The 25,583-nt window shown below is 46.9% G+C and overlaps 1 protein-coding gene and 1 non-coding gene across 2 annotated transcripts in view; both read left to right on the forward strand.

Moving 5' to 3' along the window:
• Positions 1 to 1,086: 1,086 nt before the first annotated feature.
• On the forward strand, positions 1,087 to 1,157 carry TRNAG-GCC. Its single transcript has one exon. It is a non-coding gene; the product is annotated as a tRNA-Gly (tRNA).
• Positions 1,158 to 10,901: 9,744 nt separating this feature from the next.
• LOC115470444 (zinc finger protein 585A-like) overlaps positions 10,902 to 25,583 on the forward strand; it is a 168,677-nt gene continuing 153,995 nt past the window's right edge. The window contains exon 1 of the mRNA XM_030203631.1: positions 10,902 to 11,159. Coding sequence (XP_030059491.1) covers positions 11,132 to 11,159 — 28 coding nt within the window. The 5' untranslated portion in view covers positions 10,902 to 11,131. The remainder of the gene's footprint in view (positions 11,160 to 25,583) is intronic.

The following is a 25,583-nucleotide window of genomic DNA, read 5'->3' on the forward strand; positions in this document are numbered from 1 at the left end:
GTAAAAATATTTTTATTATGTATGTTTTATTGGAAACCGCCTAGAGTTGCATGATAGTGCGGTCTATAGATTTTTTAATAAATAAATAAAATAATCCTTTCCTTTACCATCCCAATAGTTTATTCCAACAAAATATCTTATCTCCCTAAAACAACTGGGGAGGAGGAAGGGGAGTTATTATCAAACAGCCTCAAAGAAATTGCTATAAATGCTGGTAAATGAACCTGTATACATTTATACCTGCTTAGCGAAGGCATAAATATACGCACATGAAGTATGCACATACGCATGTATTTTATAAACAACCTGCATGCTTTGCAACTCTGAGCTCTGCCTAAACCTGTCCCCTAACATAGGTCTGAACATTTGTTGTGCCTATGTTTTACATACTTATCTCATAAGTTAAGCATAGATGAAGCCTTTCATGTAAATAAAACAGTTTATTCGGGATGTTTTTTTTAAAGGTGGGGGGGGGGGGGGGTTCCTTTTTCAGAAAATGGAAACACCTGAGAGGTTATCAAGCTCATGTACTGTGAGATGGCTTCATCTAGTACTTGTATATTATGCTGTTCTTTGCTATATCTTGTAACTTGCAGTTTTGATAATAGAAGACCTCTTTTCAAATTTGCCCCCCCCCCCGATTTTATGTACAGGAAAAAGTTTATAAAATTACCCCCATTTCATATAAAAGTAGACACTGTACACAGAACTCTTACCTTCAAGCACATATACCCCCCAGATAGTTTTAAAACCCTCTTCTTGATATATCATGCTGTTCTATATACACAAGCCATTTACAAAATTAACACACTATTTGGTAGTTTATTTTGGTTGATTCTGTATTCCTGAGCTGTTGTAAAAGACAATCTGTAGTAAGTCCCTTTCTTTTCCTCCCTGTATCTCACTTTCTTCTGTCACTTTTTCTATCTCTATTTCTCTCTCTACATTTATTTTCTTTTGGCACAGAGCTCCATCCCTTAAATCCAGCCCCTGTTGCTGATGTGGCAAACTGTACAGTAAGCATAATTACCATGGGCCTCTGAGCAAGAATTAAGGAAGCTTTTGGGAAAAAATACACCAACAGTAGCATTGGTGGTTCAGTGGTAGAATTCTCGCCTGCCACGCGGGAGGCCCGGGTTCGATTCCCGGCCAATGCAACAACTTTTTCCTTGAAATCTTAATCTCAGGTACAGATATGAAATACAATCTTTTCACATGACACATGAACAGACATGCCAAGTCACACACATTACTCACTTTATGGCAAAATATCTAGTAATTTTACTGGATCCAAAAATAGTATGATATAAAACCTTCTCAGCATCCAGTTCATTAAACGTTATTCCATACAAAAATCATTCACTGTCATTTCAATTTTCTGTTCCACAGTTCTCACACTATATCGACAATTTAACCAGATTTTTCAAGTGACCTCAGTGATGCTTACCGCCCACCACCCTTTCAGGATTTACATGGTGGTATCACTACTACTACTACTACTACTACTATTTAGCATTTCACAAGCATCTGATTCTTCACTGGTCCACTTTAAATGTATTGCCTTAAACACAACTAGATTTTTTCTTTTCTTTTAATAATTATTGATTCACTTATCTTTGATAGCTTTTTTTAGTTCGGACCCAGGGGTTCTACTGTCCGACATGTTTCGCCCGTCAAGCGAGCTGCCTCAAGGACACACCCCTATAACAGCAAAGACAGTTATTAGCAATCTTACCTTGTCCAGAGATCCACATTTAACAGATAACTAGGACAGATTAATTTTCCACAAAGATTAATTTTCCACATAGATGGGAAGGCAATAGAACTAGAGGCCATGAAATGAGATTGAAGGGGAGCAGACTCAAGAAAAATGTCAGGAAGTATTTTTTCACGGAGAGAGTGGTGGATACTTGGAATGCCCTCCCGCGGGAGGTGGTGGAGATGAAAACGGTAACGGAATTCAAACATGCGTGGGATAAACATAAAGGAATCCTGTTCGGAAGGAAGGGATCCTCAGGATCTTAGCGGAGATTGGATGGCAGAGGCGGGGCTGGTGGTTGGGAGGCGGGGTTAGTGCTGGGCAGACTTATACGGTCTGTGCCCTGAAAAAGACAGATACAAATCAAGGGGCTGGTGGTTGGGAGGCGGGGCTAGTGCTGGGCAGACTTATACAGTCTGTGCCCTGAAAAAGACAGATACAAATCAAGGTAAGGTATACACAAAAAGTAGCACATATGAGTTATCTTGTTGGGCAGACTGGATGGACCGTGCAGGTCTTTTTCTGCCATCATCTACTATGTTACTATGTTACTCACCCTGTGATCTTCACTAGCGCCAGCTCTGCAAACTTTCTTTCAAGCAAAGATGGCGATGGCGTTTTTCAGCTTCATTTAAATATCCTACCTTTCATGATGTAATTAGTCCCGCCCCATGGCTCTCCAGAATCCCATAGGCTAAATCAAAGACGCCCAGTCTAACTCATCATTCAACCCCATAGGTATAATTGTTTGTAACCAAAATATATACCATTGCTCTCTAAAATTTAAAAATTAAATCAGATGCTTGTGATACCGCCATGTAAATCCTGAAAGGGTGGTGGGTGGTAAGCATCACTGAGGTCACTTGAAAAATCTGGTTAAATTGTCGATATAGTATGAGAACTGGAACAGAAAATTTAAATGACAGTGAATGATTTTTGTATGGAATAACGTTTAATGAACTAGATGCTGAGAAGGTTTTATATTATAAGTCACAGACGTTAGGCATGTGACACATGAATTTTGGTCCCTTCTCCAGCTCACATGCCTAAGTGCTCTCCTCACATGCATTGGCTCCCTGTTCCCCACCACCATGGTCTGAAAACTCTCTCTCTCCCTCTTGTTCCCCCCTCCCCCCATGGCCCAGCATATCTCACCCTCCAGTGGTACACCAACCTTGCTTTTGTGAGCAGCAGTACTGCGAACATGCTGCCTCCAACTAGTGCAGGGCCTTCCCTCTGCTCCACCCTACCTTCCAGAAACAGAAAATAGCATCAGAAAAGATGGGATGCAGCAGAGAGAAGGCCCTGCATTGGCCAGAGGCAGCATGTTTTCAAGCGCTGTGCCCACAAATGCAAGTTTGACAGACAGTAGGGGGGAGTGTGTGAGATACCGGACCATTGGAAGGGGAAAGGAAAGAGAGAGATGCTGGACCAGCAGGGTGGAGGGGGGAGCGAGAGAGTGAGAGGAAGAGATGCCAAGACTTGTGGAGGAAGAAGGCAAAGGAGACAACATTGGATCCATGAGGTGGAAGATAATGGGAGGGAGGGAATGCCCTGGAGAGAGGGACAGGAGGGAAAGAAGAGAGATTCTAGCCTTGGAGGCGGGACAGGAGGGAAGGAAGAGAGATACTGTCCCCTTGGGGGGAGGCAGGAGGGAAAGAAGAGAGGCTAATCCCTAGGGCAGGAATAGGATGGGACAGAAGGGAAGGGATGGAGAGATGCTGCCCCCAGGAGGGTGGACTGTGTAGGAGGAAGAGAAGTCTGAGGGGAAAAGCTGGACAGAGGAGGGATAGGGATATAGAGGGGTGATTCTGGACATGGATAGGGAGGATATGGACACAGAGGGGGAGATGATGAACAGGGCAAGAATAAGGCTAAAGATAAGGGAAATGCTCGACATGGCAAGAGGATAGGGGTAGGGACACATGGAGGAGATGCTGTATAGAGTGGATAGGGATACAGAGGGAAGATGAATGATGGGCATGGAGAGAATAAATGCCAAATGGACAAGGAGACCTTGGCAACAGAGATAAGAGAAAATAGAGGAACAGAGAAATCAGAGACTAGGACCAACGAGATTAAAAAAATAAAATGACCTTACTACAAAAGTAGAAAAAGGAATTTTATTTCTATTTATTTATTAGAATATGCCAGTTTTTTAGAATGTACATCTGCCAGAACTGGTGTTAGACATGGCTGGAACACCACAAGAAAAACCTCATTCATTGGCCTTCAATCTCCAGCATAGCGGTTGTAAATTTCCAGCTTGGGATGGGCCACCCTTGGTGTCTCTGCATGCAAAGTATAAAGGGGCAGGGTTGCAACTGGAGGTAGAAGCTGATTTTTTTTATTGTTCCTTTCAGTTCACCCTTCTGAGGGGCAATATATGAAATAAAGTATGACCAGTGACCTAGGAGAGAAATTTGAGGGTGATAGCATCTGATGGGCTGAAGGGACTGAAACCCTGTGATAAGGTGATGGTCAAAGCCATGACAGGGTGCCTGGGGAAGACATGAGGGGGAGGGAGAATGCATAAAAGTTCCCATAAAGCACCACTCACTATTTCCACCTCGGTAAAAATGATCAATGTGGAAATAGCGAGTGATGCACAAAAAAATTGCATACAAATGAGCTACATGGACTTGTACCATGCAGCTTGGGCCAGGGCATGCACAGAGCAGCCAATTGCTAAGTGTGGCTGCTATGTGCATGATCGGAACAGTGTTTCTCCAACCAGACCCAGCTGTAGAAGGAATATGGGGAGCAGGAGGTGGGGTGAGAGGTACTAGAGTCAAAGCAGCAGTAGTGGGAGGGAGCTGACTTCCTCGCTCCACCGACCGCCAGAACAGACAGAGACTGAGCATTAGGTTTCTCATCAGCAGGAGGTTCATTGGCAGTGCAGACTCTTTAAACCAGCAGCTCTGGCAGTTTCTCCTTATCTGCAGCCAAAAATTTACCTCCTCTCCCTCTTGGGTGACAAATCTTTCCTTCTTTGGGTGCTGACTGAAGAAGCGGCAGCAGTGGAGTCCCTTCTCCCACTGTCCCAGCTCCAGCCACAGTCTTTCCCCGGGGTTTGATCCTTTTTCTCTGCGAGGCAGCGTTTATCTGGAGGCAGCTTGCAACTCCAGAGGGAACTACTGGCTGCTTCAGACCTCCCTTAAAATTTCCTCCGCTAAAGGTAAGCGAGTCTTTCTGTGCATTGCCCGTAAATGGTTGTGCATCCCTCAGAATGCGCATTAACATACTGATCAGCTCGTTTGCATGTGATTCCCATTGGCTGCTACTGGGGTCATAAAATAGTCTGCAGAACTCCTTTATGCATCACCTGCTCAATACTGTGCTCACTAAACCGGCTGGAGCTGGTGAAAAATGTATGCTGCTGGCCCGGTAAGTTTAGTGCATCAGCTCCATAATCAGATAAAAAAGAAGGTGATAAAGTCTCTACATTGGTCATGATGAGGCTTCATCTAGAATACCTCCAAAATGGTAAAGTCAGTCTAGTGATGGGCCACAGGAATGCACCAAAAAGGTACAGCTTCTGCACCAAAAATCATGTGATAAGACAAACACCTACACATGTATGCCCTAGTTCAGTGGTTCTCAACCCAGTCCTTGGGGCACACACAGTCAATCTGGTAAGGACACATGGATTTCAGTAAATGGCACCCATAATTAGGTGCTGTAAAGATTTGTACTAAATTAGTGTTCTGTGCAGAGCACCCTTTGCAGAATACAAGCTTAGCGCAGATCTCATGTTTAACTTTGGGCATAAACACGCCTGCTGAAACCTGGTGTAAATGCTGGAGTGCAACTAATGCAGTTGAGCACATAAATGATACTATTCTATAATAAGTTTCAAGTTTATTAAGAACTTGCTACCCCGCCCATCGGGAGTGCCAGCTGGGCAGCTTACAAACAACATAGTAGGAGAGAGGGCAGAGAAAGTAAAGAACACACAGCAAAAACACAGACAGCCAAGAAGGGAAAGGGGATGAACTACAATATCGTAAAAGGAAAGTAAAGGGGAGGAATACACCCTAAGTAAGGGAGTCTCTGAGGGTCCAAAAATGACAGCAGCGGTGATCAACAAAGTGCTTCCTGGAAAAGATAGTCCAGAAGTTGGTTCCAGAGCTCAGGGCTTTGCACTGAGAAAATGCAGCACCTTATTTTTGCAAGGGTGACTTCATAAACTGAGGGTACAACCATGCAGTATTGGGTCAAGGAACAAAGAGCATGAGTCAGAACATAGGGGATGAGGAGACATGCTAAGAAGGCAGGATCTCCTGTAGATTTAATTTTGAAGACTAGTATACAAAGTTATAGCTAATGCGTTGAAGAAGAGGCAACCAGTCTGAGGATTTCTATATCAGAAGGGGTGTTATATGGTCATACTTCCTAGCACCGTGTATTAATTTAATGGCTGTGTTCTGAACAAGTTGTAGAAGGTACAGATCCTTGAATGTGAGGGATTTATATAGTGAGTTGCAGTAATCAAGTTGACTGAGGACTAAAGAGTGAATGAGGACTGTGAACACATATGATTGGGGCAGACAGCGAATGAAGCGGATCAGTTTTAGGTTGTAGAATGGCCAGCAAATGACAGCAGAGAGTTGCTGCTGAAAGGATAAGGCATCGTCAAGGATGACTCAAGAATACGCACCTAGGGGATTTGAGGGATCAGAACATTTGAGAGGAATATGGGCGAGGCCAAAAGAGCATCATCATGTCCACGAAAGAGGAGTAGTTTAGACTTCTTAGGATTGAGGACCAGTTTGTTTTCTAGGAACCAGTCAGTTATCTGTGTGAGCTTTGAATTCAGGAGTGAAATTTAAAGTAAGTTTAGAGGATCAAGAGGATATAAGAGTTGGATATTGTCAGCATAAACAAAGGTGGTGAACCCAAGAGAGTGTGTTAAAGTTAAAAGGGGTGCTAGGAAGATGTTGAAGAGTAAGGGGGACAGGACAGAAACTTGTGGCATGCTGGGGAGGCAGGATGGGCCAATTGAGATTCGGAAGACTCTTATAATGTAAAAGTGGTAGGCTAAATAAGAGCTGAACCAGGCATAGGCTGTGTCACTGAGCCCTGTCTGGTGGAGGCAACGAAGTAAGAGTGGGTGATCTACTAAGTCAAACGCTGCTGAGAGGTCAAGTGAAAGGAGGAAAACCGAGTGAAACTTATCAAGATGGGAAAGGATGTAGATTATTAGACTAAGAAAAGTAGTTTCAGTGTTGTGGTGGGGACGAAACCCAGTTTGGTGAGGATGCAGAATCTGGTTGTGGGCGACAAACTCTGTAGTTTGTTGGTGTACTATCATCTCAATGAGTTTGGCCAAAATTGGGAGATTAGCAATGGGACGGACCAATTAGCTGGGTCCTTGAGGGAATGGGTCTGGTCTTTTATCTTGGGATGAATGTACACGGTTTTCCAACTGTCTGGTACTGTTCCCATATTGCAGCTTAGGGAAACCATGGAGTAGATGTAGGGGAGGAATGTCGGTAAGAAGCGCTTAACCAGGCTAGAAGGAAGAGGGTCATGTGGGGCTGTAGTTGGCTTCATAGATTGAACAAGCCTACCAAACTGACTGGGATAGTAGGCTAAAAGATGATAATTTGTTAGTGAAGATAGAAGATGTACATGCGGCAGTAGCCTGGATTGTAGATGTTGGAAGAGACTGAACTGCTGAAGCTGACAGTGTAGATGTTACAAAAGACACACGTATTTGTGAGACTTTGTCTTCAAAGAATTTTGCCTGCGAGTGAGCATCTGGGATGTTCTGAGAAGGTTCCTGTGGAACATTGAAGGTGGTAAGTGATCGGAGAATTTGGTAGAGCTTTGTCGACATTGGAGCACTGGAAATTTGTTTAGAGTAGTAAACCTTCTTGTGTGACAATAGTGAAATTTTGTAGGAACGTACTCTTGAGTTATAGGTAGTATGGTTGGCGGTTGTGGGGTTACGTCGCCATTTGCATTCTGCCTCGTCGAGCTGTTCCTAAATTCTGGGAACACCTCTGACCTGCTCATGCCCCTCCCATGTCCACACCCCCTTTGAGTTATGCAACATAAAACTTAGACATGCATGTTATAGACTAGGGTGCAGAGCATATCTGCAAGTAACTCCAAATAAGTGCTAATTAACATCAATTACTGATGACTGACAGCTGATGAACTAATTAGTTGCACACTGATCTGGGATCCATACCCAAATTTGTGCCCCCAACTTTGTGCAACCTATATAGAATCTGGGGGTGAATGTCAATGAGAGAAATTTGCATATCAATCTATTTCATGCATATTCTTTGTGGAGTATAACCCGAGGACTGGGTTGAGAATCACTGCTCTAGAGGAGAGGAGAGGCAGCAAGTTATGATCGAGACATTCAGATACTGGAAATTTAATAATGCACAAGAAATTACACCTTTCTCATTGAAAAGAAGGGAAATGGAATTGATATACCACCTTTCTATGGTTTTTGCAACTACAGTCAAAGCAGTTTACATATTATATACAGGTGCTTATTCATACCTGGGGCAACAGAGTATTAAGTAACTTGCCCAAAGTCACAAGGAGCACCAATGGGAATCAAACCCAGTTCCCCAAGATTAAAGTCTACTGCACTAACCACCAGGCTATTCCTCCAGCTGTAGAGCTAAGTGTCACTACAGCACTTTATACACCTTGCACTTGCTCACGTTACACGTCATCTGCCATTTAGCTGCCCAGTCTCCCAGTCTCATAAGGTCCTTATGTAATTTTTCACAATCCTGTCGCAAGTTAACAACTTTGAATAACTTTGTGTCATCAGCAAATTTAATTACCTCGCTAGTTACTCCCATCTCTAAATCATTTATAAATATATTAAAAAGCAGCGGTCCTAGCACAGAACCCTGAGGAACCCCACTAACTACCCTTCTCCATTGTGAATACTGCCCATTTAACCCCACTCTCTGTTTCCTATCCTTCAACCACTTTTTAATCCACAATAGAACATTTCCTCCTATCCCATGACCCTCTTCGCTTTATTGTAGCATGTTGGATGTGTTACTGTTTCTTTCTTGATCTGTATGAAGCTTATCAACGAACATGTTTTGTTTTAATAAAGATGATTAAAACAAAAAATAAGTTTTGGATGTTACTGAATTCTATTATTCTGTCTTACTGTATTTCCAGTTTTGGCACAGTATGAGCCATCACAAGAACACAATATAAGAAAACCAATGGGCTGTATTGGGGGGGGGGGGGGGGGGGGTGAAGGGGAAGGGAAATGGGACTTGGTATGCTGCCTTTCTGTGGTATTTTGCAACTACATTCAAAGTGGTTTACATATATACAGGTACTTATTTTGTACCTGGGGCAATGGAGGGTTTAGTGACTTGCCCACAGTCACAAGGAACTGCAGTGAGAATTGAACTCAGTTCCCCAGGCTCAAAGTCCGCTGCACTAACCACTAGGCTACTCCTCCACTCCAGGGGCTTATAAACCATTTAGTTATGTTTCCACAAATGAGAGATCTGTTTGACAGAAAATATTTTTATTATTTTGACTTATAAACCACTTGTTCCTGAAACATGCTCAAACAGAATAATCCATTTGTGTATCTAAAAGGTAAAGTTCTACAAAACAGATGAAGATGTACATGTGCCCCAATGAGAGTTTAATTCAACTTCCATTTAATTTCAATATATAAGTACAAGTAATGCCACACTGGGAAAAGACCAAAGGTCCATCGAGCCCAGCATCCTGTCCACGACAGCGGCCAATCCATCATCTTTATAACACCAGGCTTCCGAAGGCAGATTACAACAACATTTAAGATGAACGCACCAGGAAACAACTACTACTACTACTTAACATTTCTAGAGCGCTACTAGGGTTACGCAGCGCTGTACAAATTAACAACTAAGGACGGTCCCTGCTCAGAAGAGCTTACAATCTAAAGGACGAAATGTCAAGTTGGGGTAGTCTAGATTTCCTGAGTAGAGGTGTTGTGATTAGGTGCCGAAAGCGACATTGAAGAGGTGGGCTTTGAGCAATGATTTGAAGATGGGTAGGGAAGGGGGCCTGGCATATCGGCTCAGGGAGTTTGTTCCAAGCATGGGGTGAGGCGAGGCAGAAAGGGCGGAGCCTAGAGTTGGCGGCGGTGGAGAAGGGTACTGAAAGGAGGGATTTGTCTTGAGAGCGGAGGTTACGGGTAGGGACCTAAGGGGAGATGAGGGTAGAGAGGTAAGGAGGGGCTGCAGATCGAGTGCATTTGTAGGTTAGTAGGAGAAGCTTGAACTGTATGCGGTATCTGATCGGAAGCCAGTGAAGTGACTTGAGGAGAGGGGTGATATAAGTATATCGGTCAAGGCGGAAGATAAGACGTGCGGCACAATTCTGGATGGACTGAAGGGGGGATAGGTGGCTAAGTGGGAAACAGGATATCCTCACTGAAATTTGGCCATCTGTAATGTATACAGTGTATTTATTTAGTTTTTAGTGTAGAAAAATGAGCACAAAATACAGAGTTTAAAATTGCTGTTTCTAGCAGCTATAATAAATTTTTAAGCTGTTTTAGTGATATTGAATTATTTCATGATATTTATTTCTACATATGGGAAGCTTTCAAATAAATTAAAAAGCTGTTGAATAAGTAAAAAAAAAATAACTTTTGTCCTCCACCTTTTAAGGCAGTGCCTATCCAATTGAAGCAGTGGATCCCGCAGATCTGGCTTTTACACCGTCCCATTGAAGCAGCTTTAGACCTGTTACAGATCGACCAACAATAAAAAAAAACGACATTGTGGATGCAGCAGCTCATAGGTTTGCTTGCTTTGTTTTGAATAAACGGGGATAACAGCTGCGCTGGGAAGGGGAAAGTCATGGCATCCTAATTGGCTTCATTGCTTACAATGGACTAGATAGGCTCACTTACACTCTTGTTTATTAACCCTTTAGTGTCCAATATTCCCGTAATAAGCCATACGGGAACAGAATGATGGGAACATTGGACACTAAACCTTGTTTAAATCCCCTGGTCTGGATGAATGCTCTCTGCTGCTGAATTTCCCACGGAAGCGGAATATACGTCACAATACAGTTCATGCGTGTCACTAGGCAACGTGCTGCAGTTCGGCTGGTGACGTCAGGCGCCGGCGCATCGCTCAATTGATCTTTCGGAATTTGTAGTGTAGTGTTGGTAGCATAGTTGGGTTTATTTTAAAGCTTTGGGCTAACTTTTCTTCTTCTCTCTTCGTTCTCTACTGCTTACCTTCTCACTCATTTCGGAGTGCTCGCATAACCATTAGTAACGGTGTATGGGAGAAGCAGGAGGTTTCGTGCAGTAACTGCTGTCAGCGGGCCTGTCCTAGGCTGCCTGTCCCGAGCTACTAGAGGATGCTTGAAATTCGGGACACGTCTTCAGGTGTGAACTCTGCTTGCATTTCATGGGGCTGGGTGAAGGAAAAAGTCTTCCTTGAGGACAGGGGGTCTGCCATTTATTTTATTTATTTATTGCACTTGTATCCCACATTTTCCCACCTATTTGCAGGCTCAATGTGGCTTACAAAGACCTGTTATGGCATTGCCATACCAGGTTAAATAATCAAATTGGTGTTATAAAGAAGTTAATGAAGACAGGAGGATTTGTTCAAGCAGTTGTAGAAAAATAACATTCTGAGTAATATTGGAGAGGTGTTGTGTTATAGTTAGTTAAGGGTTCTCGTGGTAGGCTATGTTAAAGAGGTAAGTCTTCAGGGATTTGCGGAAGTTGGTTAATTCGTTGATCGTTCTCAGGTGAGTTGGAAGTGAATTCCATAGCTGCGAACTCCTATAAGAAAAGCTCGTTGCATGTGTTAGTTTGTATTTTAGTCCTTTACAGCTGGGGAAGTGAAGGTTAAGAAAGGTGCCTGAAGATCTCTTAGCATTTCTGGGTGGTAGGCCCACGAGGTCCAGCATGTAGGTCGGGGCATCTCCGTAGATGATTTTATGAACAGTCGTGCAGATTTTGAATGTGATATGTTCTTTAAGTGGGAGCCAGTGTAATTTCTTTCTTAGGGGTTTTGCACTTTCATATTTTGTTTTCCCAAATTGAGGTTGGGATCAGAGTGCTTAGCCTAGTGATTAGAACTGAGAGCATGATTATAATCCCACTTCCAGCCATGGTCATATGTTATTTTCTTTATGACATTTGAGCCCCATTCTGTCCCGTATTATGTTGGTCTTAGGGATCCTTCGTAAACATGTAATTTGTTACGTGTAGTACAAGTCCGTGCTACTGAAGAGGCATGGTGTTGCTTATAATGTATAGCTCTTGATATAAATTCCTTCAGTGCTCAATTAGGCTTTCATGTTTCTATTTCATATGCTATTCCTTTTGGGGAGAAAGATTTAGAAGTAAACTCGTCTCTGCATAACAGACTTCACGAACTTGGCTGATATATATTTAATTGAACCACTGTAAACATGGTCTGGAACACTTGTGGGCTCATTTTCGAAAGAGAAGGCTGCCCATCTTTCGACATAAATCGGAAGATGGACGTCCTCCCAGGGTCGTCCAAATTGGTATAATTGAAAGCCGATTTTGGATGACCCCAACTGCTTTCCGTCACAGGGACGGCCAAAGTTCAAGGGGGCGTATCGGAGGTGTAGCGAAAGCGGGACTTGGGCGTACCTAACACTAGGACGTCCTTGACCCATAATTGAAAGAAACAAGGACGTCCTTGACGAACATTTGGACGACTTTACCTGGTCATGTTTTTCTTATGACCAAGGCACAAAAAGGTGCCCGAAACCATGTGACCACCGGAGAGAATTGGGGATGACCTCCCCTTACTCCCCCAGTGGTCACTAACCCCCTCCCACCCTCAAAAAACATCTTTAAAAATATTGATTGCCAGCCTCTATGCCAGTCTCAGATGTCATACTCAGGTCCATCACAGCAGTATGCAGGTCCCTGGAGCAGTTTTAGTGGGTGCAGTGCAGGCAGGCGGACCCAGGCCCATCGCCCCTCCCACCTGTTATGTTTGTGGAGGAAACAGCGAGCCCTCCAAAACCCAGCACAAAACCACTGTTCCCATATGTAGGTGCCCCCCCTTCACCCGTAAGGGCTGGGGTAGTGGGTTTGGGGGGGGGGGGTTGGGAGGCTCAGCACACAAGGTAAGGGAGCTATGTACCTGAGAGCTTTTTCTGAAGTCCACTGCAGTGCCCCCTAGGGTGCCCGGTTGGTGTCCTGGCATGTCAGGGGGACCAGTGCACTACAAATGCTGGCTCCTCCCACGACTTGCATTTGGTTGTTTCTGACATGGACGTCCATGGTTTTGATTATTGCCGAAAATCAGAAACTACCAAGTCTAGGGACGACCAAATTTCAGAATTTGGATGTCCCTGACCGTATTATTGAAATGAAAGATGGACGTTTTGAAAATACGCCCCTGGATCGGGATGTTTTGCGAGGACGTCCTCATCAAAACTTGGACGTCACTTTCAAAAATGTCCCTCTTGGTGTCCATTATAAAAAGTAAAGACCCCGGTGACCTTAGTTGAAAGGGATTTTGAGCAGTGACATAATCCTGGTGATGTAATAATTCTGCTGAAGTATAACTTTTGTTAACCCAAAAAGAAATAATGGAAAGGAGGTTATAAACCCACCCACATCTTCAATATAAGACAACTAATAAATTGCCTTAAACCACACGAGGAATATTCTCACATGAAGAGTAAGCTTTCCAGAAGGATGTTAATGTGGAAGGAGGAAAAAGCCTCGAGAAGCTCCCACTTGTACATTATACACTGCAGGACTTCCTCATCATTGGCAAAAAACCTCCTTTCCTCTCAAAAAACAGTGAAAAACAACTTAGCTTTAGCTGCAAATCTCTTCTCTTCTTACTAACAAGATCTTCAACCTGACCGTGACCAACAGTGGGCAGCGTTTCGAGAGGCTGCGTCAGGATCACAGGTCCAGGAAATTTAAATTCAGTTTAAATCCCGTTCAGTTTAAATTTCCTGGACCTGTGATCCTGATGCAGCCTCTCGAACACTGGCCATTGTTGGTCACAGTCAGGTTGAAGACCTTGTTAGTAAGAAGAAAAGGGATTTGCAGCTAAAGCTAAGCTATTTTTCACTGCTTTTTGTTATAAAAAGATAAAGTTAAGTTGTTTTTTGCTGCTTTTTGAGAAGAAAGGAGGTTTTTTTTTTGCCAATGATGACGAAGTCCTGCTCCTGCAGTGTGTATTGTATAGCTGGGAGCTTCTCAAGGCTTTTTCTTCCTTCCACATTAACATCCTTCTGGAAAGCTTACTCTTCATTTGAGAATCCCTCTAATTTTTGTGAAATAGTAGCGCATGGCCATTAATTCCGAAAATAGAAAATTGGCCATTTTACTGCTGCGGTAAAAATGGTGTTAGTGCTTGGGAAAGACCCATGTAAGGACACGCTATGGCCACTTTTTACTGTAGCTTAGTAAAAGGACCCATAAATCACATTGCATAAAATGCAACCTGTGGTACACTAATGTGGCAGCACATTTTAGTAACGAGCTGATGATCAGTTCTCATATAGCAATTGTGTGTGGAGTACTCAAATATAATCTGTACTCCTAGGGTTCTGAAAATGCCAGAGATACCAATTCCATATCTTTCACTAATATGTTAAGAACTTTTCTTACTTCCTTCTGTATCCTGTGAAGAAGAGATGTAGCAGAGTACAGAAGTCTCCATCCAAGATCACTTTAATAAGGCTAACTTTGTGAATGCTTCAGGATAGAAAATCCTGATTTTGGTTTGGGGCATACAGCAAGTGTCCATGTACTTCCTCTAAGCTATTTGCTAAATGAAGAGGTCTGCCTTGAATATCCTCAACCCTGTTTTTCAATTATGATATTTATTATCAAAGATTATCCCCACTCCTGCTTTTTTGCATGAGCAGTGGATGCTAGACATATTCAATTATATTTTTATGGTGTACTATACAAACTTTTCATCTTTCAGCCAAATAAATACTATGTCAGGCTTTTTATCCATGATTTCTTTAAATAGCATCTTCTTTTCCTACGGTGAATTTATACATCGAATCATTTTGTTTCATTGAAATGTAGAATTCTTAATAATTGAGTATGTGTAATAAAAATCCTACATAATCTTGATATTCCTTTTTAATCGTTACAGACTGAAGCATATTGTTCTAGGCTCTGTGGCAGATAACACATGCTTACCATTAGTAAATTACCCCGACTTATCCTGATTACTTTGTCAAGTTTTCTTTCTTAGCCAATCAAAAATAGCAGCCTCGTTGATAACCATACACTTCTCAGAATATTTAGAAACCTTAGAGGTTTCTAAATATTCTGAGAAGTGTAGGGCTGTCAACCCACAGCTATTTGAATTATTCAAGCATTTATACTACCAATATTTTGTTACTTTTATTCATTCTTTTCAACATAAAGATTACAAGAGAAAGCCCTGTCTCTTTTTCCCCTACCTCATTAATGTTTACCCAACAAACCATACTCTGTGTTTCCAAGAACAGAAATATTTTGATACTGAATATGCCATGCAAATAAATGCACCATCTCAGCAAGTTTATTTGTAAATTTTGTAAAATGCAACTACACTGTCTTAAATGTTGCTTATATGGTTATTCTAGTTTTGTCCCCTTTGTCTTCAGGTTTCAAATTTTTTAGGAATTCCCCTTCTCTTGGTTTGATTGTTCTCCTCAGTTTTTTGCCTTTGCATTCTGTAAGGTTTGTAAAGCAGCCACGTGGCTATCGCTGCATTTTTCTGTTGAGCATTTCAGGATTAAATTGTGGGCTAAGGAGAGGAGAATAGTGCGTTTGGCAGGGCTTTGTTGGAGTTTGCCCTGTTTTCTTCCTGCCTTGAGGGATAAAGTTTGAATACATGCTAGCACTCTGGACTGACTGATCTAGCAGCATGGAGTGGAAGGTGAAATTTGTTGTTACCTACTAATTTCCTTTCCCTGAGTCCTAGACCAGGCCAACGCCCTCCCAGGAACATTTGGGTTTGTTCCTCAGCATCTGCCATACTCTTGATTTCTATATATAATACATTTTCAAAACAGCAGAAGGTTCCTTCCCTAGGTGGTAACTTGTGTTCATATATGTGTCTGTTGCTGTTAGTTTTTTTGGCTTTCACATTAGCATGCTCAAACGTACCAGCACATTCTCACCACCAACGTTCTAAAGTAGCTGCCTGTGTCTGTGGCTCCTGGAGTTGCTGAGCTAGGCTCCGTAGCCAGGCTGACGTCACTCACAGCTGATTCCCAGGCAGGGGGAGGAGTAGGGAAACACGTGGAGCAACTTGCTCCGCGTGTTTCCCTACTCCTTCCCATGCCTGGGAATCAGCTGTGAGTCGCTGCTCAAACACCTTGGTGCATCACCCAAGCCCGCCCCCCCCCGGCACATCAATACTCCCCCCCCCCAAGCACATCAACCCCATCGCCACCCGTAGCTGCCACTGGTAACGGTGTCCGGCCGCTGCTGCTTCTCCTGTTGAGCAACAGCGGCCGCTACAAAAAGAAAAAAAGCCATAAATGTTTTTAAACATCAAGCATGGCACCGCACACAGCCATCAGGCATTGGCTGTTGGCTCTGCAGCCGCTCCTCCTCTCGCCTCCACGTCACTGCCCCTGGAGTAAGACCCCGGAGGAGCGCAGCGACGTGAGAGGAGGAGCGGCTGCATACATTTTTGTACGAGAAAGGTATAAACGATTTGTGAAAATACCTTTCTCTGTGGACAAGCAGGCAGCTTGTTCTCACATGTGGGTCGACGTCTGCGTCGGCCCGGGAATCAAATAGCTATTTTGCAAGCAAAATATAAAAAAATCTTTCCAGAGTCTTCTGGTACGCAAGCGCAGCCGTCTTCCCACCCGACGTGTGAGCATTCCCGCTCAGTTATTTTTTCTCCGCGGTGAGGTTTTGGTCAAGTTTTCCCCACTCCTCTCAGGCCCGAGAAAGAGTTTTCTGCGTTGACTTTTTGTCTTTTTTCCTTCTTTGTTGTTAGTATTTACAGTTAAAAAAAAAAAAAACTCCCATAGTTTTTTCTTTACTTTTTTGCCACCTTTTTAAGTTTCTTTTGTTTTTCGACGTGGCCAGCTTAGGCCGTGTGGTGGGGTTGCTCCCTTCTTTTTGTGCCCTTTTTTCTTTTAACATGCACGATCCCGTCTTTTGATTTCGCCGAAGCCGTTTTTCTTCCATGTCATCAAAGACACCCAGCGGCTTCAAACATTGTACTTGGTGCAACCGGACTATCTTGGGTACCGATGCCCACGCTTGGTGTATCCAGTGCCTTGCACCCGACCACAGCCCAGCCGCTTGTAGTCTGTGTCTTCACATGAAGAAACGGACCCAAGCGTCTTGAGAGGCCCAACGAGAGAAGCTTTTGGGGGCTCAGTCCGGTGCTTCGACATGGACATTGGTACCTAGGTCGTTGGCGTCGACATCGAGGGACACATCGACGTCGGGAGCGAAGGTAATGGATGCGGAACGACCAACTCGTGCTGGGAGCAGTGAGGCATCGAGTGGGTCTTCACCTGTCTCGAGGCCTCCTGTTATGCAGGCCCCCCCCCGGCTCCGAGGAGACGTGAGGATTCCACGTCTTCCTCATCGGTACCGAGGAGTCTTGATGACGAGCGAAGGCGAAGAAGCACCGTCATCGTTCTCCTTCTACACACATTGCCGGGAGCTCCGGGGCGTCGAGGGATTCGGCACCTGAGAAGCATTGGCGCCGAGAGGATCGCTCCCCCTCTATTCAGGAGGTGCCGATGCGTCGGTCTAGCAGCCCGGTACCTGCTTCCGAGCCTCAACAAATTCTGCCACCGGCTCCTTTATGGAGCCCGCAGCCTTGTCTGACGGATGGTGGCTCTGGACGAGCACATCAGGGCCCTGCTTCCAGAGTTACTGGAAGGGTTACTGCGCCAGGCTGCTTTGTTGTCGGGGGTGCTTGCGCCTTCTGTACCATCGGCTACAGTGGTCTCTGGCCCTTCGCCTGTGGTGAAGTCCCCGACCTCTGTACCGCCTACCACCCAGGTCGACTCTCCTTCAACGTCGGTGGAGGAAGCTTCACTGGAGTCCAGGCGGGCGTCGGCGTCGAGGCAGGCTCAGTTTCGGACTGCTCTGAGAGATGTCTTGTCTGATACTGAAGATGAGCGCTCGTGGGAGGAAGAGGAGGATCCCAGGTACTTTTCTTCTGATGAGTCTTTTGGGATTCCTTCTGAAACTTCCCCTCCACCAGAAAGGAGACTGTCTCCACCTCATTTGTCCGGGAAATGGCTGCGGCTATTCCCTTCCCTTTGGAGGTTGAGGATGAGCCCAGGGCTGAGATGCTCGAGGTCTTGGATTATCCTTCTCTACCTAGAGAGGCTGCAACGGCTCCTTTGTATAATGTACTGAAGGAAGTCCTTATGCGAAACTGGTCGTTCCCTCTGTCTAACCCTGTGATCCCGAAAAGAACTACTACTACTACTTAGCATTTCTATAGCGCTGCCAGGGTTACGCAGCGCTGTAAAAGTTTCACATGGGGACGGACAATCCCTGCTCAGGAGAGCTTACAATCTAAAGGTTACAAACTATGTAGTCAGTGTAGGTAGCTTACAATCTAAAGGTTATAACTAAGAAGCTTACAATCTAGAGGTTACAAACTATGTAGTCAGTGTAGGTAACATGAATGGGGAAGGTGGTTAGGTGCCAAAGGCAAGGGAGAAGAGATGGGCTTTGAGTAAGGACTTGAAGATGGGCAGGGAGTGCACATGGCGTATGGGCTCGGGAAGTCTGTTCCAGGCATAAGGTGATGCGAGGCAGAAGGGGCGGAGTCTGGAGTTAGCGGTGGTAGAGAAGGGTACAGATAGGAGTGATTTGTCCTGAGAGCGGAGGTTACGAGTGGGAACATACGGGGAGAGGAGGGCAGAGAGGTAGTGGGGGGCTGCAGATTGAGTGCACTTGAAGGTCAATAGGAGAAGCTTGAACTGTATACGGTAGCGGATTGGGAGCCAGTGAAGCGACTTGAGGAGAGGGGTGTTGTGAGAGTATCGGTTCACGCGGTGGATAAGACGTGTGGCGGAATTTTGGACAGATTGAAAGGGGGATAGATGGCTGAGCGGATCCACGGGAAACCTGGATTGATTGAAGTCTCAGCTACCTCACAATTCCATAGTGGTGGACTCCGCTAAAGAGCCAAGAGTACTAGGGACTATGCCTCTGCACCCCCAGGCAGAGAATCTAGAACCTTGGACCCTTTTGGGAGGAAGGCATATCAGGCCGCTATGCTCGCTGCCAAAATCCAGACATACCAGCTGTTCACGAGCATCCACTTGTGGAACTCGGTGAGGCAACTGTCTAGCTTGGTTGATACGCGCCCTCCGGAGCAGGCCAAGCCTTTTCGCCAGGTGGTCAGGCAGCAGAAGGTGTGTCGAAAATTCCTGGCCAGGGGTACGTTCGACACTTTTGATGTAGCATCCAGAATCGCTGCCCAAGGTATAGTGATGCGCAGACTCTCATGGCTGCGTGTCTCTGACCTGGATCATTCGGTCCAGCAGCAGATGGCGGATGTTCCTGGCCGGGGGGATAACCTTTTTGGTGAGAATGTAGAGAATCTGGTTGACCAGCTCAAAAAGCACAATGATGCTATGAAGTCTTTCTCCACCGGGCGTCTTCTGCTATTCTCCTAGGACGAGCAGGCTGCTTGTTCTCACGACTGGGTGACGTCCACGGCAGCCCCCTCCAACCAGAAGAGCTTCACAGCAAACTCAAAAAGTCTTGCGGGATTGGCCGCTGTCATGGATAGGATGCTGGGCTCGATGGACCCTTGGTCTTTTCCCAGTGTGGCATTACTTATGAGGTCCCACGCGCGGGGCACGCCCACCGCGCATGCGCGGCCGTCTTTCCGCCCGTGCGCGACCGCTCCTGCTCAGTTCTTCGTTTTCCACGGTGGAGAGAGACTGCGTTGCGTCCCTCTCCTCTCAGCCCTCAGAAACCATCTGGTGATTCGTTCATTTTTTTTTGTTTAGTAGCGCCGTCTGCGCTTTCTTTTTTCTTTCTTTTTCAAAAAGTTTAAAAAAAAAACTTGTTTTCCCTGTAGCGTTTTAGTTTTGGCCATCTTAAGTTTCCTTTCACTGCCGTCGCGGCCCTTTTGGCCGCGCATCCGCGTTCTTCCCTTTTTTGTGGCCCTTTCGCTGCCACCATAGATGATTTTCACCTCGCTGCCGCGATTTTTCCGTCAATGACATCGAGGATTCCTAGCATCTTCAAGAGGTGTGGTCGGTGCAACCGGGAAATCTCGTTTTCCGACACCCACGCTTGGTGCCTTCAGTGCCTCGGGCCTGAGCATAACCCCAAAGCGTGCAAATTGTGTCTTAGCTTAAAAAAGCGGACACAGGTGGCGAGACAAGCTCAGTGGGATCGTCTTTTTGGAGCTTGGCCCGGCTGTTCGGCGTCAACAGCATCGGCACCGGCGGTGTCGACTTCGGCACCGGATATGGCATCGACCTCAGGAGAGCAGGTACCACAGGCCCGACGACCACCTCTCGCTGGGAGCAGTGAGCAGTCGAGTGGGCCTCCACCTGCCTCGACAGTTCGGGACCGACCCTTTTCGCACCCGACCCCGAGGAGGCGTGTGGATTCCACATCCTCCTCATCGGTACCGCGGAGCGCTGATGACGTGCATCGAAAGAAACAAGCCAAGAAGCATCGTCATCGGTCGCCCCCTTCTCACGGTACTGGGAGCTCCGGGGCATCGAGGGATTTAGCCCCTGAGAAGCGTCGACGCCGGGAGGACCGCTCCCTCTCCATCCAGGAGGTGTCGGTCGTCGGGCAGTCTGGTACTGCCTCCTGGCCCCCTTCAGATTCTATCTCCGACTCCTGCACCGGCCCCTCAACCTTTCCCGACAGAGACTCTGGACGAGCGCCTCCGGGCCATTCTTCCAGGTATTCTGGAAGGGCTGCTACGCCAGTCTCTCCTGGTGCCGGGGGTGCTTGTGCCCTCGGCACCGTTGATGGAAGCGCCGGCTGGCTCTGGCTCTGTGATGCGGTTGCCGACATCGGTACCGCTTGCGGCATCGATCTCGGCTGCCACTCAGGTGGACTCTCCTTCGACGTCGATTGGAGGGAGCTTCGTCCCCGTTGGCGCGGGAGTCCACCTCTGGACGTCATCATCGAGGACTTGGTTCCTCTGAGTCGAGACAGGCCCGGTTTCGGACTGAAGTCAGGGAGCTCATGTCCGACACTGAGGAGGAGGCCTCGTAGGGGGGAGGAGGAGGACCCCAGGTATTTCTCTTCCGAGGAGTCCTGTGGTCTTCCCTCCGACCCCACTCCTTCACCGGAAAGGAGGCTTTCGTCACCGGAGAGCCTTTCCTTTGCCTCCTTTGTTAGGGATATGTCTGTGAGCATTCCCTTTCCCGTGGTTACTGTGGATGAGCCGAGTGAGATGCTCGAGGTCCTCGACTATCCATCACCACCTAGAGAATCTTCCACGGTACCGTTGCATAATATCCTGAAGGAGACACTGCTTCGGAACTGGCTGAAGCTCTTATCTAACCCTACCATCCCAAAGAAAGCCGAGTCCCAGTATAGGAACCACAGCGACCCGGAGTTGATGAGGACTCAGTTGCCACACGACTCCGCGGTGGTGGATTCTGTTCTCAAGAGAGCCAAGAGTTTGAGGGATACCGCCTCAGCACCCCCAGGGCGCGAGTCTCGCACTCTGGACTCTTTTGGGAGGAAGGCCTATCATTCCTCCATGCTCGTGTCCAAGATCCAGTCTTACCAGCTCTACACGAGCATTCACATGCGGAATAATGTGCGGCAACTGGCGGACCTGGTTGACAAGCTTCCTCCGGAGCAGTCCAGGCCTTTTCAGGAGGTGGTCAGGCAGCTGAAGGCATGTCGCAAATTTATGGTATTTATGACACTTGTGATGTTGCATCCAGATCCGCTGCCCAAGTTATAGTGATGTGCAGACTTTCATGGCTGAGTGCCTCTGACCTGGACAACCGGACCCAGCAGCGGCTGGTGGATGTCCCTTGCCGGGGGGGGATAATATTTTTGGAGAGAAAGTCGAGCAGTTGGTCAAACAGCTTCATCAGCAGGAAACCGCCCTTGACAACCTCTCCCACCGGGTGCCTTCAGCATCTACCTCTTCAGGTAGACGATTTTTCAGGGGAAAGAAGACTGCTTCTTACGCTTATACTAAGCGTAGGTACAATCCTCCTTCCCGTCAGCCTTCCCAGGCTCAGCCCCAGTGCGCTTGTTCGCGTCAACAGCGTGCGACCCAGCAGAAGCAAGGGATGGGTTTTTGACTGGATCCGGGAGAGCATAGCCGCCATAAAAGTGCCCGTGCGCGGACAATCTACCGGTCGGGGGGAGGTTAAAATTTTTTCACCAAAGGTGGCCTCTCGTAACCTCCGACCAGTGGGGTCTCCAAATAGTGCGGTCTCCATTCCTCCAAATTGTCCACCGGGAGCTCAGTCTTTCAGCTCCCACCACAGGCAGGTACTTGCAGAGGAACTTTCCGCCCTACTCAGCGCCAATGCGGTCGAGCCCTTACCACCTGGGCAAGAAGGGCTGGGATTCTATTCCAGGTACTTCCTTGTGGAAAAGAAAACAGGGGGGATGCGTCCCATCCTAGACCTGAGGGCCCTGAATAAATATCTGGTCTGAGAAAAGTTCAGGATGCTTTCCCTGGTCACCCTTCTTCCCGATTCAGAAAAATGAGTGGCTATGCTCCCTGGATTTAAAGGATGCTTACACTCACATCCCGATACTGCCAGCTCACAGACAGTATCTGCGATTCCGTCTGGGAATACAGCATTTCCAGTATTGTGTGCTGCCCTTTGGGCTCGCCTCTGCGCCACGGGTGTTCACAAAATACTGGTGGTGGTTGCGGCGTCGCTGCGCAAGCTGGGGGTGCATGTGTTCCCTTATCTCGACGATTGGCTGGTGAAGAGCACCTCGGAGGCGGGAGCTCTTCAGTCCATGCAGGCGACTATTCAACTTCTGGAGCTACTGGGGTTTGTGATAAATTACCCAAAGTCCCATCTCTGCCCAGTCCAGTCACTCGAATTCATTGGAGCTCTGCTGAATTCACAGATGGCTCTTGCGTATCTCCCCGAGGCGAGCGCAGAATCTTCTGTCCCTCGCTTCCTGGGCAAGAGCATCCCAGCAGATTACAGCTCGGCAGATGTTGAGACTCCTGGGCCATATGGCCTCTACAGTCCATGTGACTCCCATGGCTCGTCTTCACATGAGATCAGCTCAGTGGACCTTAGCTTCCCAGTGGTATCAGGCTGCCGGGAATCTAGAAGATGCAATCCGACTGCCCACAATTCACACCACTGGTGGACAATTCGGTCCAATTTGACGTTGGGACGCCCTTTCCAAATTCCTCAGCCGCAGAAAGTGCTGACGACGGATGCATCTCTCCTGGGGTGGGGAGCCCATGTCAATGGGCTTCACACTCAAGGACTGTGGTCCCTCCAGGAATCAGGTCTGCAGATCAACCTCCTGGAGTTGAGAGTGGTCTGGAACGCGCTCAAGGCTTTCAGAGATCGGCTGTCCTTTCAAGTTATCCAAATTAGGACAATCAAGTTGCGATGTATTACATCAACAAGCAGGGGGGCACCGGATCTCACCCCTTGTGTCAGGAAGCCGTCAGGATGTGGCGCTGGGCTCGCCGGCACGGCATGCTTCTTCAGGCCACATACCTGGCTGGCGTAAACAGTCTGGCCAACAGGCTGAGCAGAATTATGCAACCGCACGAGTAGTCGCTCAATTAGAGTGTGGTAAGCAAGATCTTCCGAGCATGGGGCACCCTGTCGGATCTTTTCGCCACGCAGACCAATCACAAGCTGCCTCAATTCTGTTCCAGCCTACAGGCCCACGACAGGCTAGCGTCAGATGTCTTCCTCCTGCATTGGGGGACCGGCCTTCTGTATGCGTATCCTCCCACACCTTTGGTGGGGAAGTCTTTGCTGAAACTCAAGCAGGACCGCGGCACCATGATTCTGATCGCGCCCTTTTGGCTCCGTCAGATCTGGTTCCCTCTTCTTCTGGAGTTGTCTTCCGAAGAACCGTGGAGATTGGAGTGTTTTCCAACCCTCACCACTCAGAACGAGGGGGCGCTTCTGCATCCCAACCTCCAGTCTCTGGCCCTCACGGCCTGGATGTTGAGGGCGTAGGTTTCGCTGCCTTGGGTCTTTCAGAGGGTATCTCCCGAGTCTTGCTTGCTTCCAGGAAAGATTTCACTAAAAAGAGTTACTTTTTCAAGTGGAGGAGGTTTGCTGTCTGGTGTGACAGCAAGGCCTTAGATCCTCGCTCTTGTCCTACACAGACCCTGCTTGAATACCTTCTACACTTATCGGAGTCTGGTATCAAAACCAACTCAGTAAGGAACCGTCTTAGTGCAATTAGTGCTTACCATTTCTGTGTAGAGGGTAAGCCTATCTCTGGACAGCTTTTAGTCGTTCGATTCATGAGAGGTTTGCTTTTGTCAAAGCCCCCTGTCAAGCCTCCTACAGTGTCATGGGATCTCAACGTCGTCCTCACCCAGCTGATGAAACCTCCTTTTGAGCCACTGGATTCTTGCCATCTGAAGTACTTGACCTGGAAGGTCATTTTCTTGGTGGCTGTTACTTCAGCTCATAGGGTCAGTGAGATTCAAGCCTTGGTAGCCCATGCTCCCTATACCAGATTTCATCATAACAGAGTAGTCCTCCGCACGCACCCTAAGTTCCTGCCGAAGGTGGTGTCGGAGTTCCATCTGAACCAGTCAATTGTCTTGCCAACATTCTTTCCCCGTCCGCATACCCACCCTGCTGAACGTCAGTTGCACACATTGGACTGCAAGAGAGCATTGGCCTTCTACCTGGAGCGGAGCAGCCCCCACAGACAGTCCACCCAAATGTTTGTTTCTTTTGACCCCAATAGGAAGGGGGTTGCTGTCGGGAAACGCACCATCTCCATTTGGCTAGCAGATTACATTTCCTTCACTTATGCCCAGGCTGGGCTGACTCTTGAGGGTCATGTCACGGCTCATAGCGCCATGGTGGCGTCAGTGGCCCACTTGAAGTCAGCCACTATTGAAGAGATTTGCAAGGCTGCGATGTGGTCATCAGTTGACACATTCACATCTCATTACTGCCTCTAGCAGGATACCCGACGCGACAGTCGGTTTGGGCAGTCGGTGCTGCAGAATCTGTTCGGGGTTTAGAATCCAACTCCACCCCCCCCCCCCCCCCCCCCCCCCGGCCCATTTTTATTTCTGTTCAGGCTGCACTCTCAGTTAGTTGTTCTTTGTAGGTCAATTTTTGTTATGTCCTCGCCATTACGAGGCCCAATTGACCCTCTTTGTTGTTTTGAGTGAGCCTGGGAGCTAGGGATACCCCTGTCGTGAGAACCAGCAGCCTGCTTGTCCTTGGAGAAAGCGAAAGATACATACCTGTAGCAGGTATTCTCCGAGGACAGCAGGCTGATTGTTCTCACCAACCCTCCCTCCTCCCCTTTGGAGTTGTTATTTTCTTATTTCTTTGCTATGTTATTTAACTGAGTGGGAGTGGTCGCGCACAGGCGGGAAGACGGCCGCGCATGCGCAGTGGGTGTGCCCCGTGCGCGGGACCTCCCGCAAGACTTTTTGAGTTTGCTGTGAAACTCTTCCAGTTAGAGGGGGCTGCCGTGGACGTCACCTAGTCGTGAGAACAATCAGCCTGCTGTCCTCGGATACAGGTATGTATCTTTCGCTCTACCTCCTTATCTAGGAGGTTTTTTTCGAGGGAAGAGGAGTGCTTCCTATTCCTATGCTAGGCGTAGGTACATTCCTCAGCAGCCTGTCCAGGCTCAGCCCCAGCGTGC

This window comes from Microcaecilia unicolor, chromosome 5 (assembly GCF_901765095.1).
Source record: "Microcaecilia unicolor chromosome 5, aMicUni1.1, whole genome shotgun sequence".
NCBI lineage: Eukaryota > Metazoa > Chordata > Amphibia > Gymnophiona > Siphonopidae > Microcaecilia > Microcaecilia unicolor.